Here is a 20,070-nt window from a genome sequence, read left to right as displayed (position 1 = left end):
AGCTTGGTCGTATTACAACCGGAGTGCTGAACTGACAACGTGGTATACAAATAGAACTATAACAATCGTAATAAACGAACAAAAAAACAGCGGACAACCCGTGGATTAAATAAAAAGGCTGCTTCCGTTGGCGAAGCAACGAAAAAGGAAGACCTTATATGGCGTTCGTTTATAAAACAGCGGAGAGGCTGTGTGAAGTCAGCTTCACAAAAAACCAGATCCTTAACAAATTGTTATTGGTATATTTTCCCTCAATTTAAAAAGGTTTTCTTTTCTTCTTAATAAAAATTTAAAAGCAGTACTTCGCCGGTGCCGGATTTGAGCGACTGACACATACAGACATATTCATGAGTGCAAGTACTTCGGAAAGAAAGCACCGTGTAAACCTAAAGTTTAAATTAAGTTCATAGACCTACAAAAGGTTGCGATTGATTTGAGGCAAGATTGCTTTTCTCCTGTACAACTATACGTTGCATTCTTAACAGTAAGCTTGCACAGCTTGGTCATATTACAACCGGAGTGCTGAACTGATAACGTGGTATACAAACAGAACTATAACAATTGTAAAAAAAGAAAGAAAAAAAAAAGCGAAGAACCCTTAGATTTAATAAAAAGGCTCCTTCCTTGGCGAAGCAAGGAAAAAGGAAGACCTTATATGGCGTTCGTTTATAAAACAGCGGAAAAGCTGTGTTAAGGCTGCTTCACAAAAAAACAGATCCTTAACAAATTGTTATTGGTAAATTTTCCCTCAATTTAAAAAGGTTTTCTTCTTAATAAAAATTTAAAGGCAGTACTTCACGGGGATTTATATATATATATATATATATATATATATATATATATATATATATATATATAGATAGATATAGATATAGATAGATATAGATATATATAGATAGATAGATATAGATATATATAGATATAGATATATATATATGAAAATATGTATATATATATATATGTAGATATGTATTTATATATATGTAGATATGTAAATATGTATATATATGTCTCTGTATGTGTATGTTTATATATATATATATATATATATATATATATATATATATACTAGCAAAATACCCGCGTTTCGCGGCGCCGAAGTACTGCTTTAAAATTTTAAATAATAAACTGAGGGAAATTATACCAATAATTATTTGTTAAGGATCTCTTTGTATACCATGTTGTCAGTTCGCCCCTCCGGTTGTAATATGACCAAGTTGTGCGCTGAGCTTACTCTTGAGCATGCAACGTATAGTTGGCCATGTGAAAAGCAAATCAAGAACAGCAAGACCACGCCAGCTGCGGAGCTCAGCTCGGAGCGAAATGAAGTGAATGAAATGAGGTGAATGGGAGGGGAGATGATCACGTGACTCCAACACCCGCCTTAACTCTCCATCCCTCCACAAACACACAGTCTCTCCGATCCCAACTCTCCTTTATATATATAGATAAATGTGTGTATGAATGTATGTATGTGTGTATATATATATGTATGTGTATGTATGTATGTGTATATGTATATATGTATGTGTATATATATGTTGATATGTGTATATATATATGTATATACATGTGTATATATATATGTATATATATGTGGATGTGTATATGTATATATATATATATATATATGTATATATATATATATATATATATATGTGTGTATATGTAGATATGTGTATATGTAGATATGTATATATATGTATATATGTTTATGTGTATATATATATGTTTACATAACCTCTTTAACACACTACTTCTCCGCTGCGAAGCGCGGGTATTTTGCTAGTATATATTTATAAATATATATATATATATATATATATATATATATATATATATATATATACAGTGCATCCGGAAAGTATTCACAGCGCATCACTTTTTCCACATTTTGTTATGTTAGAGCCTTATTCCAAAATGGATTAAATTCATTTTTTTCCTCAGAATTCTACACACAACACCGCATAATGACAACATGAAAAAAAGTTTACTTGAGATTTTTGCAAATTTATTAAAAATAAAAAAATTGAGAAAGCATATGTACATAAGTATTCACAGCCTTTGCTATGAAGCTCAAAATTGAGCTCAGGTGCATCCTGTTTCCTGCGGTGGGTTGGCACCCTGCCCAGGATTGGTTCCCTGCCTTGTGCCCTGTGTTGGCTGGGATTGGCTCCAGCAGACCCCCGTGACCCTGTGTTCGGATTCAGCGGGTTGGAAAATGGATGGATGGATGCATCCTGTTTCTCCTGATCATCCTTGAGATGTTTCTGCAGCTTAATTGGAGTCCACCTGTGGTAAATTCAGTTGAGTGGACATGATTTGTAAAGGCACACACCTGTCTATATAAGGTCCCACAGTTGACAGTTCATGTCAGAGCACAAACCAAGCATGAGGTCAAAGGAATTGTCTGTAGACCTCCGAGACAGGATTTTCTCGAGGCACAAATCTGGGGAAGGTTACAGAAAAATTTCTGCTGCTTTGAAGGTCCCAATGAGCACAGTGGCCTCCATCATCCGTAAGTGGAAGAAGTTCGAAATCACCAGGACTCTACCTAGAGCTGGCCGGCCATCTAAACTGAGCAATTGGGGGAGAAGGGCCTTAGTCAAGGAGGTGACCAAGAACCCAATGGTCACTCTGTCAGAGCTCCAGAGGTCCTCTGTGGAGAGAGGAGAACCTTCCAGAAGGATAACCATCTCTGCAGCAATCCACCAATCAGGCCTGTATGGTAGAGTGGCCAGATGGAAGCCACTTCTTAGTAAAAGGCACATGGCAGCCCGCCTGGAGTTTGCCAAAAGGCACCTTAAGGACTCTCAGACCATGAGAAACAAAATTCTCTGGTCTCATGAGACAAAGATTGAACTCTTTGGTGTGAATGCCAGGCGTCACATTTGGGGAAAACCTGGCACCATCCCTACAGTGAAGCATGGTGGTGGCAGCATCATGCTGTGGGGATGATTTTCAGCGGCAGGAACTGGGAGACTAGTCAGGATAAAGAGAAAGATGACTGCAGCAATGTACAGAGACATCCTGGATGAAAACCTGCTCCAGAGCGCTCTTGACCTCAGACTGGGGCAACGGTTCATCTTTCAGCAGGACAAATACCCTAAGCACACAGCCAAGATATCAAAGGAGTGGCTTCAGGACAACTCTGTGAATGTCCTTGAGTGGCCCAGACTTGAATCCGATTGAACATCTCTGGAGAGATCTTAAAATGGCTGTGCACCGACGCTTTCCATCCAACCTGATGGAGCTTGAGAGGTGCTGCAAAGAGGAATGGGTGAAACTGGCCAAGGATAAGTGTGCCAAGCTTGTGGCATCATATTCAAAAAGACTTGAGGCTGTAATTGCTGCCAAAGGTGCATTGACAAAGTATTGAGCAAAGGCTGTGAATACTTATGTACATGTGATTTCTAAGTTTTTTTATTTTTAATAAATTTGCAAAAATCTGAAGTAAACTTTTTTCATGTTGTCATTATGGGGTGTTGTGTGTAGAATTCTGAGGAAAAAAATGAATTTAATCCATTTTGGAATAAGGCTGTAACATAACAAAATGTGGAAAAAGTGATGCGCTGTGAATACTTTCTGGATGCACTGTGTATATATGTATATATATATATATATATATATATATATATATATATATATATATATATATATATATATATATATATATAAATATATATTTGCTGGAGGCTGCACTGCACTTGTTTTGATAGCTAGGTTACTTTTTATTTGTCAGTAATTATTTACATGTCTGGCAAATTTTAATGAGGAATTATGTGATCTCATTTTGTCATAAAATAAAACCTCAAAATTTTATGGTGTCTAACTTGTGATTTGTAAGTGTGCAAATTCTAAATAGAAATATACTATATATAGTTAATAATTAACCAGTACATTTTTTTTGTGTCACACTAACAAGTACTTATAATAGATGATTTACTACTTTAATGAGCGTGTGTGTGTGTGTGTGTGTGTGTGTGTGTGTGTGTGTGTGTGTGTGTGTGTGTGTGTGAATTTAGAATGTGATGAACTGGTGTCTCATTTCCAGTAATTTTGATTTTTGACCCCCTGTTTAATCATGCATATAATTAAGCAGGTGCTTAAAACAGACAAATGATTAGAAATTATAATTCACTGTCAGGGTCTTTGCAGTTTTCAAATTATTTTTTAAACACTTATATTGTTTTTAACCAAATGTTTGTCAGTATTACTTACAGTATATACAGTACTAGTTGCCTGAAATTAGTTTTTTGCTTTGTGTGTTGTGCAAATAAATAGAAGAAAAGCCTTTGTTGCTATGGCTGTGATACATAGTAAGCTTCACCTTCATTTAATGTATCAAATGAATTGAGGGAGCGAAGTACACAGGATGTATTAGCTTTTACTGTTTGCTTTTTAATAAAACAGTATTTCATTTCCCAAGGTTTTTTTTTCCCCCTTTGGGCTGATGCATTTTTTTTCCTATTCTGCCTTAAACCACCTGTTAAATACATAATCCACTGTGTACTGCACAGTATGCCACATTTTAAATACATTTTACAACTTTATTGGTTTAAAAATAAATCATTATTTCTGTTGGAGGAAAGTTACACCCAGCACTTTGTGACATTATCTATTTACGGTATATCCCAAACACATTAACATTTTTTTCTTCAGAGTTCTTGCTAATTTCAGAACCAGAATTGTGGTAATACACTGGACTAGGTCTTGCTGTGGACAACAGTAACTGACCATTTCATGCTACACAGCATCTGGTAGTATATGTTTGCTTCAAGTATTGGCTATTACTGTATGACTGCTAAGTTATAGGTGATGAATGAATGACCTTTATTCAGGCCTAACATTCAATGTATCTAGAGTAGCCATATTTCATTTCAAAGGATATATTTTACATGGGAAAAGGTATAGAAAACTTGTGCTGATTTTATCGTTATAAACATAATCTTAATAAAGTGAAATAATATATTATTTTCCCTTTTAAAAATGATTTTAAATAGTTGTGGACAACATTTTAGTATTTTTTCTCTACATCTGAAATATTTAAAAAGGATTTAACAATTTTTCATTGTAGCTTTTTGATATGATTTAGAAAGCTAAAATGCAACTACTTTTTCTAAAATGCCTTCAAGCGTGGAATAATGGAGGTGATTGGGAGAAAAAATGTCAATAAATATAAGTAAAAAGATCATAACCGAGTATCTGTCCTATCTGTCATCAAAGCCTAGTTGTAAATCAAAAATGTAAGTCAAAGCAAAAAGGGGTCTATTAATACTAATATAGGCCAAAACAAAAACCACACAGAGATTTATTTGAATGCTCCACAAACTCCTATGAGAAAAGGTCATCACAGGTGACCTTTTAACCCGTCACATCAATAACATCAGGCACCGCAATGTCTAAAGCCACGCCCCCGGCACACAGGAGTGCGTCCTAATAACAGGACTACTAAAATGGCGACATGCATGAAAATTAAGATTGTTTTGAAATGAGACTCTTTATCCATAACTCTTTGGAAACAGCATTTCAGAAAGTATACAGAAGTTATGTGATCAAAAAACAATTATAATTGCATAAAGAGATTAGTAAAATAGTTTTAGAAAAACTTGCAAAAAGTTAATAAAGAATTCAAATTATAATGATAGGTATACTGTTGGAATATTATATGATTGGCTACTAAATTGTAAAGTGTAGAAAGTACTAGAACCAGGTATCATACTTGTATTGAAGAACTTCTATTACTCCAACATGACACAATATCTTTAATTTTCTGCAAAATAGTTTATAGAGGTCTGGCCCAGGTTTTAAAATTTTCAGTGGCATTAATAAAATGAACTCAGCAGATTCCTTTCAAATAAATTATGAATTAGATATGGAGGAGCACAGGTGGAAACCTTTACATAGTGTGTAGTGGGACTTGAGAGCAAATTTCCCAGTCTTATTTGAGCGGTTACCCTGCCTTTGTTTTAAATCTCATTTGTTAATATATTGAGACCTTTTAGTAAATAGTTAACCAGATGAGTCAGATGAACTAAATGATTATTTTTTATTGGTGAACTTTCCTATCTTACAGATGTGCAACTTATAAATAGAATGGCTCAGAAGGACTGGAAGCTTTCTGCAATAGTAATAAACAGTGTAAAAAATTGTGCTCTTTATTATTTGTTCACAGTAACTTATAGGAGAAAAATATTGTAGGAAATTATTTATACCTTTGAGTGTAAGACAGAGTCTTGGCTGTCTTTAAATTAATCAGACATATGTATCACCTTTCAAAGAACACACTATCATCAAAACACTTTACATTTCAAAGTAAAAACATTAAATACAAGATCATTAAATACATGATAAATTACAGGCAACCATTTTAAAAGTCAGGGTAAGCAGGTGGAAAAGATGAGCTGCCCACACAGTACAGTCAGGTTCAATACAGTGGAAACAAAAAAATCAGTTCAAGAATGTAGTGAGGTAGTATATTTTCAGTGATGTTCGAGTGTGACAAGCAGGCATACTGTATTGTGAGACTTCACAGGAGCCACAAAGATAAATAAGTATTTATGGGGAATTGCAAAGCAAGTCTTTAGAATAGTGAGAAAGCTGGTGTCAGGAGTAGAGGCATGTCTTGAAAATCTCTGTGACGTAAACAGCAATGGCAAGTAGTCTTCTGAGTTGCAGCTAAACATTTTATGAATAAAATAAACCATTTTTTATTAACTGAATAAATGAACCATTTTCATAGTTATCAAAGATTTACTTTATAGGATACTTCACAAGTAGAAAAAAATGTTCTGCACATATTCTGCTGTTCTGGCCATCATATTCACAGTTTATGAGTGCAATATAAGAGAAGCATATTAATGATCAAATTTCAAACTCTTTTATTAAGTCTTGGTGGCAAACAGGTGTGGTGTTTTGCTTTGTCTTAATTAAGACTTTTCTCCTAAGGGATTTTTAAATATTTTTCTCCAGTCACATCCAGTTACAAAAGAAATAATTAATGGAAGGATTCTATGTTTTTAGTTCTATTCAAGTCTTGTTTGTATTCTTAGTTCCTAATAGATAAAAAATACATAAAAAATAATAGAGCTTATTTTTGAATTAAAATTTTCCCTAAAATGTATTTACTGTTGTTTGGTATTTACATGCCAGGAATTGTTTTTCTGCCTTAGATTTTGTATTGGCTCATTTGTTGGTCATTCAAATTTGAGAATTTTAACATTTCACCAGGTAATTACTTGTCATTACTTGTCAAACCTCTCACTTTTGTATAGTGAATGGGATATTGCTTAGTCAAAACATGTTAAGAATGACATATATTTTGTGATTTGTACACATCAGATATAGTTTTATTATTATACATTATTGTTTTCAATTCAGCACCATTTGTTATTTTTAACTAAATACTACAATTTTACATATAGTTGCAAGAAAAAGTTTATGAACCCTAAATTTTATTTAGTAACCAACCTACAAACAAGTCATCCTTTAATTCTTATATTTAGATTCAATATATTTTGTTTATAATGAATGTATTTACCTATTTTCAGTATGTATACCTGTCTTATAGCAACAAGCTTACAGGTTTAAAAAAATTAGTAACAATTATTTCGAATAAACATTATTGTAACTGTATAATCTCGGTCTGCCCAAAATTCAGTACAGTCAAAAATGGTATTGACTACATCAAGTGATCTTGTAAAAACTGAGTGTCAAAGCATGTAAAGTGACTGAGCACTGCAGCTGTTATTAGGTGTTGGAGTGTAATGGCAAGGTTACTGGTTAAATACCCAATGCAAGCTTCATTGCGTAATACTAGACAAGTTTCTTAACTTGCCAACACTCCAGTACAAAGTACTGTTTTATGTGGGGTTTGATTTATAAGTAGCTTTCAGTGATAACATCAGATCAGATAAACACATTTAAAAACAAGTGGTCAGAATTCAAATACCTCAGAGCTGATGAAAATTAGAATATGCTTTTAGCCAAGTGGTCTTATCAAGAAGATCTCAGGAATATAATCTGACTTTTAATACTCAACTAAATTCTCTATTTGACCTCCTTGTGCCATCTTCCTATGTCATCTTGTTTTTAATAGTTAGTTAGTGATCCCTTAATTTGAATACCCCACCCTACAGCATACATTAATGTTTCTTTTACAATACAGACAGTTCTTGTTAGCTTAGATCTTTCTTTAGTAGTCCACAGAGCATTTATTAAGACTCAGTCAAGTTACTTTTGTGAATTCACTTTACTCCTTCTTCCCACTATGAATTACCTGATAGTTTAGGATACCATAAAACAGTTGTATGGAAGAGAGGAGCTGATTATACTCACTGGTGGCAGTGTGCATTGTGAAGGGGTTGAGGAGGTGGGTCAAAAGTAACCATTTTTCAGTGGAAAGAAGAGGAGTATTGATAATCTGTCAAAGAGTGGCTCAGAGTGCTAAAGGTTAGGAATAGAATGGCCTTGTTGTTTTCATCAGAAGAATAATTGGAATAGTTAATTTTATACTGTACTTAAGTAAAAGCAGCATTGATGTCAATTCATAGTTATATTTTAATCTCCATTAGTTATCTGGAATAGAAGTGGCTTTTCACTGTATCAAATATAAAGAATTAGACATAGCTCACAGAAAATGTGTGGTGAAAACTGAGATTTCATTTTTGTCATATTTATGTTTATGTATATACAGTATCTAAATATGTTCCTCCTACAGACAACATAAGTAGTCATTTTAACAAACTTTAATAGAACTCTAAGTACAGCAAAACTTATGCGGACGTTAAACTCGGGATCGGTATCCTATATGAGTGACATTTTGGCAAAGAAAGAATAATCCCTTCTTATCTAGAGCAAACACCTGGCTTGTGTCTTGCAAATTCATTATTATAGATGTTAAGAAGCAGTTTCGCCATGATGTGCAATGTAGGTGTAATTGTTGCACTTAACAAAGAGCAGTGGACTTCAGACCATATGGTAACAGGGTTAATCTCAATTTCTGCCTAACAATGTCATCTTGAGCAAGACACTGAACCTTCAGAGTTGTAAGAACTATGTCATATATGATGATGCCATTTTGAGTATAGGACACTGTTCAGTGCTTATCTGATCCACGGATTCATGTCTAGTGTAAATCTCGCTTTAGTGTTTTGGAATCTCAAGGCCTTGCGTTAGATAGATTGACAGAACTTTATTTGTCCCCAGGGGAAAATTTATGCTATATATGGAAATGATAAATATATATATGTGTTTGCTTTGCACCCCCAACCTATTGTCTGGGTGGGGGGCCAAGGTTTAATATCGTCAAATATTTAGATCTCTGGTTTTCGACAGATCTCAATGTTTTAGGGTTCCCTGGTACCGAAAAAACTGATATCTTGATGATGGGTGTGCATGTGCCTGTGTGTCACAGTTTCAGGACGCCAGTCTAGAGCTAAAATGGCTAGACAGAAAAATACCAAACTCGAATATTAAGCCTTTTATGAGACGATGATGTGCTGGTTAGTTTTTCAGCCAAATTGTGCAAGAGAAAGAAGCACTCTAGAGGAACATTCAAATACCATAATTCTGCAATTTATTTTGAATTCTTCTTATCAATTGGTATCATACTGACCTATTTTGTGATCAGAAAGATTAGCGTCAGAGCGGTAAATAATTACTGAAATGTTATAGAATAGTTTGGGTAACATGGTTCCCAGGGCGCAACACCTACTGATGCTCACATCAGAATTTTTTTATTACTATTTATTATTTCACTTCCAATTAAGTTACTGAATGTGCCACAATGCCCATAATACATACTGTAGGCTGGCCATCACTGGCAATGTTACATATTCATATTTTTATGCCTTGTATTCAACTTATGAATTACAATCTTGTGAAATTAACTACACCCAAAAATGTTTTCTTTTTTTAACATATGTATACATAACAAGATTTGGTCTTCATTTAAATAGTAGTGTCAATAAGTGGACGCTTGAGGGCGCTGTTGCCCCGTGAAACCCAACAGACAGATGCCGACACAGGTTTAAAAGGCTGACTGTCGGAGAGGCATTCCTCGTCTTCAGGTTTGTACCAGGCTCCTTGCCATTCTTCCGGATCATCATCATCTGTGAGGTACACGCACAAGACAAAATTTATTAATTCAAAAAAGTTCTCTAGTCCCTCTCCCGCACGTACCTCATCCTGGATGTAGTTGTCCGGAAGTTTTCTTTCCCGAAGACGGCTGCCTCGTCCCGTCTCTTCTCTGACGCTGATGTTGATGGCTTGCTTTTCAGCAGCCTTGCCGATCTGTCTCGATCTGTTCTTCCCCATGACGGCCGGAAAAGTAAGGCGAAAGTTTGTTTGCAGTCCCTCGTGTCTCAGTGTTGCCTGTTGGGTTTGCATCCACGTTAATATTAAAAGGTTTTCTGACCAAAACAGACGGCCAGAATCCTGCCTACTACACTAATGTCAATAAGTGGACGCTTGAGTGCGATGTTGCCCCGTGAAACCCAACAGACAGATGCCGACACAGGTTTAAAAGCACTAAGAAGTAATCCAATTTTCTTCTCCAAAGTGCCCCAAAGCACCTCCACCACCATAAACAATAAATCAATAATTAATAAATCACAATAATACAATCCTCCTCTCCCAGCAGCTCTGTCACACACCCTCCTAACTCCAGCTCCACTTGCTGGGTCTCTACCAGTCCTTTATATAGTTCTTGACCCGGAAGTGCTCCTGTCCTTCTGTCCATGTGATTCAATAGCACTTCCGGGTCAGATGAAGACTTGCATTTTTCTTCAGCCCGGAAGTACTTCTGTTCTTCTGTTCCCGTGAATAGGGAGTACTTCCAGGCTATATGGGAAATAAAAATTCCTGTGTCTCCCTGCAGCGTCACACGGCGGCACCCATGGCATCCAGCAGGGCTGTGAAGCCCAACTCCATCTCCCATGGTGCCCTGCGGGAATCCGGGCCACCTGTAAGCTGCAGGGAAGTCTCCATCTAGCGTCCTGGATTTGTCGTTAGCCATCACAGTAGCTATAAAGTTTTTATATAGTAAACATCATGCCGCATTTACATTGTGTAGCATATTGTATAATTTAAATAAACATAGATGCAAATTTCTCATCAGAACCAGATCATTTGCAAATTATTAGAACATCATTAGAATCTCATAGAGGAATCTGTCTTATTTAAACCTCAGACATTTAGTTTGGTTTGGTTTTTGCTGTTGTTGTTCTTTATTTCACCTTATACAATTTCTTGTATTAGGAATTTGTTAGTTTTCGCATACCCCTTGGGGTCAGAGTGCAGGGTCAGCCATTGTACAGTACCCCTGGAGCGATTACAGGTTAAGGGTCTTGCTCAAGGGCCCAACAGAGTAGGATCTCTTTTGGCAGTGACGGGGATTCGAACCGGCAACCTTCTGGATACCAGCACAGATCCTTAGCCTCAGAGCCATGTGTTATATATGTGTTATAACCATGCCTAGGTCAAAAAAGCTCTCTGAGGACTTCAGAAAGAAGGTTATAGATGCCTATGAGTTTGGAAAATGATGTAAAAAGATCACCAAATAGTTGAACATCAACCATTAGACTGTCTGGATGGCCATGTACAAGTAAAGCTGCCTTAGCCAGTTCAGCCCAAGAACAGAACACAATATGCTGAAAGAAGTCTCTGAGAACCCCAGAATTTCATCACAGGGCCTAAATGTAGCTCTTTCCACTGTTGATGTCAAAGTGCATAAGTCTATGATTTTGAAGGTGACTGCCCAAATTAGACCTACTTGGGAGGTGTGGCAGGAGGAAGTTTTTGCTGTCCCAAAAGAACATCAGGGCAAGACTGAAGTTTGTCCATGAACACAAAGACCAAGAGTACTGGAACAATGTGCTGTGGACAGACGAGGCAAAAACAGAGTTATCTGGCCACAGTACTGGAAGTTGTTTGGTAAAAGCCAAAGACAGCATTTAACCAGAAGTACCTGATACCAATTGTAAAGCATGGTAGTGGAAGTATTATGGTTTGGGACTGCTTTGATACATTACGGTTTGGGCAGTTCATCATAGAATCTTCTATGAATTCTTCATTGTACAAGAGGGAGCAATGAAGATAACGTTAGATCATCTGTCAAAAGCAGACCTTGCAACATGACAATGACCCTGAACTTGCTGGTAAATTCACCAAGGAATGACTAAAAAGAAGAAAATGGAGGGTTCTGGAATGACCAAATAAAAGCCTGAAACTGGCTGTACACAAAAGGCACCCCTCAAACATTGCACTGCTGAAAGAATTCTACATGGATTAGTGGGGGAAGTTTCTCCCAGTTTATATCAGAGACTGGCAGACAGTTGCAGGAAATACATATTTGAGGTTGTTTCTGTCAAAGGAGTAATACCAGCTACTATTGTACTTAAGTTTTTCCACAGGCAGAAATGGCAAATCCATTCATTATAAATTATTGCAGTCTGATTTTCATTGTTTTTTTTGTGGTTTTGTCTTTTAAATTACACAACCTTTATTTGATAGATACTGTTTACATGAAGATGAAATCTTTCTATGTCCGCATTCATTCAGAAAAAATACTTTCATGTGGTGACATTACTTTTTCGCATGACTGTACGCTTGCTAGATAAATCATTAATCATCAGGGATGAGTTACTGGGCAAAACTGTTAAAATTAGTCTACCTTTGAGTAATAGCAAGGTTCAAATGTTGTCAAAAGATATTTTGTCGATCAAAGGCAATCTTAAATGGTTTGTCTGGTATAAAAGGCTAGATCAGAAAGTAAAGGCAATTTAAAAATTACACTGTAACAGCAATGGATAGAAGCTGACACAATGCATCACTTTTGTGATGGCTTATGGGTAGTTTGGACACACGTCGCCCTCTGCCATTAGTCTAGTTGAAGACAAGGTCAAATGAACATGGACTCTCTGCTGCAGCGTTGCACCACTATTGAGCAATGAGTCTTTGTGAGATGTCCTTAAGCAGAGGGAGTGAAACATGCTAAAATTCACAAAAGAATGTTGGGTCGGTGCGGAACTGAAAACAACATAACTCGGCAAAAAAGTTTATGAATCAATAGAAAGGTTTAAAGTGGGAAGAACAAGCGTAAACAATGAAGCACAATCTAGTCGACCATCAACATCGCACACTCAAGCCCACATTGACATGGCACACGCTCTCATCAGAGAAGGCCAACGGATTATTTTGTCTGCTATTTCTGCACATTTGGATGTTAGCTATGGATCTGCACATGCCATAGTGCATGATGACTTGGGGTACCACAAAGTGTGTGAAAGATGGGTGCCCAAACAGCTTACTAATGTGCAAAAGCCAACATTCTTTAGTAAATTTCAGCAGGTTTCACTCCCTCTGTCAAAAGAAATTTCATTAAGGCCCGTTATTCAACAATGGTGCGATCCCACAGCGGAGTGTCCATGTTCATTTGATCTTGGCTTTTACTAGTCTAATGGCAGAGCGCTGCACTGTGTGTGTTCAGACTACCAATAAGCCACCACGAATGTGTTGTATTTCATCAGTTGTAAAGATACGAGGCCCAGAGCTGGTCTCCTTTTGTAATGGCTGAACCTCACAACAGTGGTGGCTTTTTTGCCTGTTTTGCAATATGTGTGCATTCTCAAGACATGGATCAATACTTAATAAAAAAATTGTGGCTTGAAAAATGGATGTATTTGGTAAGTTTTAGGGCTTTTTCTAATATATATGGATGCAAGGTACCATACAGCCCCACTGCAATATGCAAGAACAAAGTATTTTTCAAATCTATAAAAAACTTTTCACTTTAGAACAAAGTTTTATATGAACAATTATCATATACAACGATCATGAAGAAATTCCATACTTATCCTTTAACATTCACATATGATTTTATAATCAGTCAGTTATTGTGTTCAGGATTATCCTACTAATCTTTTGTGTTAGTTATAGCTTACTCAATTAAGAGATAATAAACTCATTTTTAATTTATTCTTTCCAAGTTTTTGTGTGAGCTTTAAAGTATATGACTAAAATTGCATTGTTTACAATTTTGCTAGCAGTTACACTGGGTTATAAGAGTATGTAAATATTAATTAGTGTCATTAATTATTTGCTTTTTACCCTGGCACAGAACTACATATATTGTATATGCACAATATACTTAATGATTTTATTAAGGGTATTAAAATTAATTAAACACATACTATGCCTTCTTTCCTTCTCTAGTGATTTATTATTAACCACTTTATTTAAATAATTACAGAGTCCTAAAGAAAGCAATTCAGCAGCATAATAAATTTTGCTTGTTGGCAAGTACTCTTTAGAAGTTTAGAGTTAATGCTTTCCAAATGTATTTATATTAGCCAGAGGGTCTAGCTATGTAAGTCTCTTTTTAACAAAAGAAAAAAAAACTAAGATATGTATCTATCTAAATATTGAAATGAGTTTTCTTGTTAATTCCACAGATTCTGGGACTTTTCCAAGACCGAAGTGCTACTAGGAACAGTAGAGCATCACACAGAGTTTGTATGTGGCCTGGATTTCAGCCTACATATCCCTAATCAGGTATCACCCTCCTTACCTCCACCAGACTTAGTAACATGTCACAGAGGGAGTAATGAGCATAAAAGCAGTATTTATATAAGAGATAACAGCAATGTGGTTCGTTATTTTCCAATCACTACCTCAATGCATTTTACAGTTTGTATATAAATCTGTGAAGTGCAAGTCAAGACGATTTTTGCAATTATGTGCCCTTTGCCATACAATCAATTTTGTGTTAATATATATGTTTAGTAGCAGGACAGCAGTATGCTTTTTGCATTTTACATGCCACATTAAACAAATAACTTTAAAAAAAATTTCGATACATTTTTTATAATGTATATAATGTGAATTTCCCCTTGGGGATTAGTAAAGTATCTTATCTATCTATCTATCTATCTATCTATCTATCTATCTATCTATCTATCTATCTATCTATCTATCTATCTATCTATCTATCTATCTATCTATCTTATAATTCAGTAATATTAGAGAAGTGATCAAGAAACTGAATACTTTTGCAAGGCATTATATAAGCACTTCTCAAACACTTACTATATACATATTTAAAACTTTAAAACTAGCATGGGTATGTAGTGCTGTCTGGGGTTGAGACACCAATTAAATTTTGGAATGAAGCATAGCCTTTGGTGTTGCTATGTACAAAAAGCAATCTGTGCAAAATTTGGTAGGGACAGGTTACATTCCAGGCAAACACACACACAAACATATATTCAGCTTTATATATTAGATTTCATAAAACTACACAGCAACAGCATAATATGTTAAAGTCGGCCTGACTTCAGTGTTGGAGAGAGCCAGTTTTGCACACAAGGCAGAAACCACCCACGAGTGGGGCTACAGTGCAGTCAAGGGCACAATCATGACATGTCAGCTTGCACATTCGTAATGATCCAATTCAGAGTTGACATTTCAGCTACCATGCATTGGATGTGGGAGGAAAACTACATCAGACTTGAAGAGCATGTAGAATTCATGTTGACAGTGACTGGACCTGGGTTTCTATACAGTTTCCTGAATCAGTAAGGTTTCCTTTGTTTTCTACTATACCAACCTTTGTTTTAACCTATTACAACTGTAGTAAATGTGAAATATTCAGTGTATCGTTTAAATTAATATTCTAAAATATCACCAATACCATAATAGCTTAAAGTAATATTTAAATAAACAAGGTCTGTACAAAACTGCAGTATGATGAAAAAGAACACTTCTACTCCTAGACCACCCAAATCAATAAGTGTGTTTAAATGCACACACAAAACCAGGGTAAGGTTGAGTATCCCATTTAAGGCAGAAATCTGGCTTCCTAAAAATCCTTACTTAAATGGACAAGTATACGTCTGGAGTTTTCCCTATCCCAGATGTTCCAACGTCATTAAGCTTTATAAAAAAGAGTTAAACATCATCTTCAGCTGCGTCGGGTCTGAAAACAAGCATGATGTCCATGACAGTTTTCTCCTCATGCTCTTTTACCGCACATGAAATTTAGTCCTTCATGACCAGTAAAATAAATAACATCCATTCCCTTTTTACATTCTCAACCTTCCTGAGCCACCAATGATTCGTGGCCACTGTTTTACCCAATCACACTGTTTCACCCAATCACACTGTTTCAACATATCTATAGCAAACAGATGGACTAAAACTAAACCAACATTTTATTAATAGGTTTGTTACTACAGCACACTCTGCAAAAGATCAAAGTATGTGTCCTTCTTGCCTTACACCCAGTGCTTCTTGGATATTAATGCAGGTATTTACTTCAATAGAATAAATATTGCATTAGATTACTTGTTATTTTAAAACATAGTCAGACTACATAGTTCATGTTACCACCAGCACTGCTCCTGAGATTGTGCTGTGTACATTCAACTCATTAACAGAAATATAGCAAATTCTGAAATACTGAGACAGAGTATTTCAATCAGGAAAAGGAATAATGTGATTGCCCTTTGATGGTGCGAGTTCACTAAATGTTCCTGTTTGCCTTTGGGAGCATCTTGAACCCACGACTATTGATAACATAACCTAGAATGAGCTGGGCAAATAAGGACACACTCACATAGCAAGGGGTAGGTGTAACAGTGCTCAAGTGCTTTTATTTAAAATCCAACAAATCAAATGCTCAAAGGTGTAGTGCAAAAGTTCAATAAATACTACAACATAAAAACAATGTTCATGGAGGTTAAAAAATTACATAAATAATTCATAAAAAACAAGATTAAAACATAGGCAGGAATATCCTCTTTAAAAACTCCCTGGTTCATCCCTTTTAAATTGGACATTTCCTCTACTTACCCCACACGGGGCCTTGCAGTGGAGGAGATGACCAACTCACAGGCACAAGTAACCATCTTCTGTAGGTTCAGATCCCTACTGTTCTATGGCTCCCACTACGAAGCTGCGCTGAACCACATCTCTCCTGGGCTCAGGTCCCTGCAGCCATCTGTGGCCCCAGCAGGGCTCTGTGCTGAGCCTCCCTTCTTCGCCTCCTGCTGCCTTCCCCAGTGCAAGCACCGGTTCACTCCAGCCCCCTGAGCCACTCAGCTGGAGTGACATTCTTTAGCCCCTGATTATCAGCCGCACACTCCCCAAGGGGCTGTCCTTCCAGTTTCTTGCATTCTCTCTCTCACACCAGCTCTCTCCCCTTCCTGCCTGCTTCTCTTCTTTCTTTAACTTCCATCTTCTTTTTTTATCTGCTTCATCCTCTCTGCTGTGCAGGTTCCTTTTATAGTCAGCTGCTCTGATGGGGTGCAGGTGTGAACATGCCACTCCCTGTGAGGAAACAATGAGGCGCCTGAATGACATTTGCATTCACACATGCCTTCACAATCAGCCAGGCATCCCCATCTATACCCAGAGCGAAACACATTCGTGCACCCAACCGCACCCTATTGGAGCCTGCATTTTTGAGGGGTGTGATTATTTATTTAAAATCGGTACAGCACCACAGACCACTTATCACATGTCCAAACATTTGCCTCAAGAAGTTTATCTTGTGGATGCTTCTAACCATGGCTACATGTGCAAAGCTAAGCAGGCGAACAGATCTGAATGGACATGCACAGACTACACAATTCTTAACTTTAATCCAGTTAAGGTTTACTTGCGGAGAAATCTATGCAGGTTAACCCAGTTTCTTTAACACTAGAATTACCAGAGCCTACGAAAAAACTCGTAGATCTGGCCCACCTTAAATCCCATCGCACCTCTCCGTCAGCGTCTTTTGTTCTGTAAATGTGCCGATAAAGACAAGCAGCAAGCAGCCTACTATTCCATCCCCCCCACTGCCACAGACCGTGCACAAAGTTCTCCCAGCTCATGCCTTGATTATCTGGGAGTGAAGTGCTGGAATTTTAGAGTGGAAATAATAGATCGTTATTTGGAACAAATGCATTTCGTGTGTGTTCCATTTCTACAATAATCTGTGTAAACACATTGTTAAAACAGAAATGTTTTTCATATTTTAGTAGTAAATGACAAAATGTTGGCATAAACTATATAATGTGTGAAGCCAGAAGTCAAAAGATCAAATAAACACTTTTACAAAATGTTCAAGGACGATACAACAGCTTCCGTGGCGTCGCGGTAAGATCTGCTGACTTGTAATCAAGAGTCCCCCGGTACGATCCTAACTGCCTCCTATATTTACCGTTTTCAGTAGTGAGCTGCTCTTATTGTTAATACTAGCAAAATACCCGCGCTTTGCAGCGGAGAAGTAGTGTGTTAAAGAGGTTATGTAAACATATATATACATATATATACATATCTACATATACACATATCTACATATACATATATATACATATATACATATATATATATACACATCAACATATATATACACATACATATACACACATACATACATACACACACACATATACATATATACATATACACATACATACATGCACATACATATACAGTATATATACACACATACATACATACACACATATATATATATATACACATACAGACACATATATATACATATACATATTTACATATCTACATATATATATATATATATATACATATCTACATATATATATACACATATATATATATATACATATCTACATATATATATATATATATATATATATATATATAGACATACATATATAGTTTCTTTTCAATAAAGTCATGCGTTAGGCAAGTGTAATTGAATAGCGGCGCGTCATTGAATAGCGGCGCTGCAAGTTTAGTTTCTTTTCAATAAAGTCAGGCGTTAGGCAAGTGTAATTGAATAGCGGCGGCGCTGCAAGTTTAGTTTCTTTTCAATAAAGTCAGGCGTTAGGCAAGTGACATTGAATAGCGGCGCGTCATTGAATAGCGGCACTGCAAGTTTAGTTTCTTTTCAATAAAGTCAGGCGTTAGGCAATTGTCATTGAATAGTGGCACTGCAAGTTTAGTTTCTTTTCAATAAAGTCAGGCGTTAGGCAAGTGTCATTGAATAGAGGTGCATCATTAAAGAGCGGCGCTGCAAGTTTAGTTTCTTTTCAATAAAGTCAGGCGTTAGGCAAGTGTAATTGAATAGTGGCACTGCAAGTTTAGTTTCTTTTCAATAAAGTCAGGCGTTAGGCAAGTGTCATTGAATAGCGGTGCGTGATTGAATAGCGGCGCTGCAAGTTTAGTTTCTTTTCAATAAAGTCAGGCGTTAGGCAAGTGTCATTGAATAGCGGCGCGTCATTGAAGAGCGGTGCTGCAAGTTTAGTTTCTTTTCAATAAAGTCAGGCGTTAGGCAAGTGTCATTGAATAGCGGCACTGCAAGTTTAGTTTCTTTTCAATAAAGTCAGGCGCGCTTTGCAGCGGCGAAGTTCTGCTTTTAAATTTTTATTAAGAAGAAAAGAAAACCTTTTTAAACTGAGGGAAAATATACCAATAACAATTTGTTAAGGATCTGTTTTTTTGTGAAGCTGTCTTTACACAGCTTCTCCGCTGTTTCTCAATTGTGTAATGAATGTTTTCTTCAGCGCTCTTTGTGGCTGTTCCTTGTTTTCAGTTCACGTGATTACGTAGGAGGCGTGATGACGCGATACGTGACTCCGCCTCCCACGGCCATCGACCTGCACTCCATTACAGTATACGGACAAAAAAGAGGTTCCAGTTATGACCATTACGTGTACAATTTCGAAATGAAACCTGCCTAACTTTTGTAAGTAAGCTGTAAGGAATGAGCCTGCCAAATTTCAGCCTTCCACCTACACGGGAAGTTGGAGAATTAGTGATGAGTGAGTGAGTCAGTGAGGGATTTGCCTTTTATTAGTATAGATTATACAGTACACACATACATTTGGTTTGCATCTGTAACAGACGGTGTACATTTATAGCACTTGAAAAAGTTAGGTTTTTTTTTCACTTTTATTCTCAGTCACGATCATGATACATACTACCGCCCCCGCTCCCCCCACCCAGGGATCTGACACTGTTACTTTTTATTTGAAACTGGGAATAACTGTAGATGTGAGTGGTGTTTTGAGGCAATGGAACTGAACATTCTCTGATCTG

The 20,070-nt window shown here is 36.6% G+C and overlaps 1 protein-coding gene across 1 annotated transcript in view; it reads left to right on the top strand.

The window, feature by feature from the left end:
- pex7 (peroxisomal biogenesis factor 7) overlaps window positions 1-20,070 on the top strand; it is a 192,307-nt gene that overhangs the window by 138,222 nt on the left and 34,015 nt on the right. Inside the window, exon 9 of the mRNA XM_028797947.2 lies at window positions 14,454-14,553. Within this exon, the coding sequence (XP_028653780.1) occupies window positions 14,454-14,553 (100 nt within the window). The remainder of the gene's footprint in view (window positions 1-14,453; window positions 14,554-20,070) is intronic.

This window comes from Erpetoichthys calabaricus, chromosome 3 (genome assembly GCF_900747795.2).
Source record: "Erpetoichthys calabaricus chromosome 3, fErpCal1.3, whole genome shotgun sequence".
NCBI classification, from domain to species: domain Eukaryota; kingdom Metazoa; phylum Chordata; class Cladistia; order Polypteriformes; family Polypteridae; genus Erpetoichthys; species Erpetoichthys calabaricus.
Note: the sequence above shows the minus strand (reverse complement) of the source record. Positions and strands in the feature narration are given on the sequence as shown.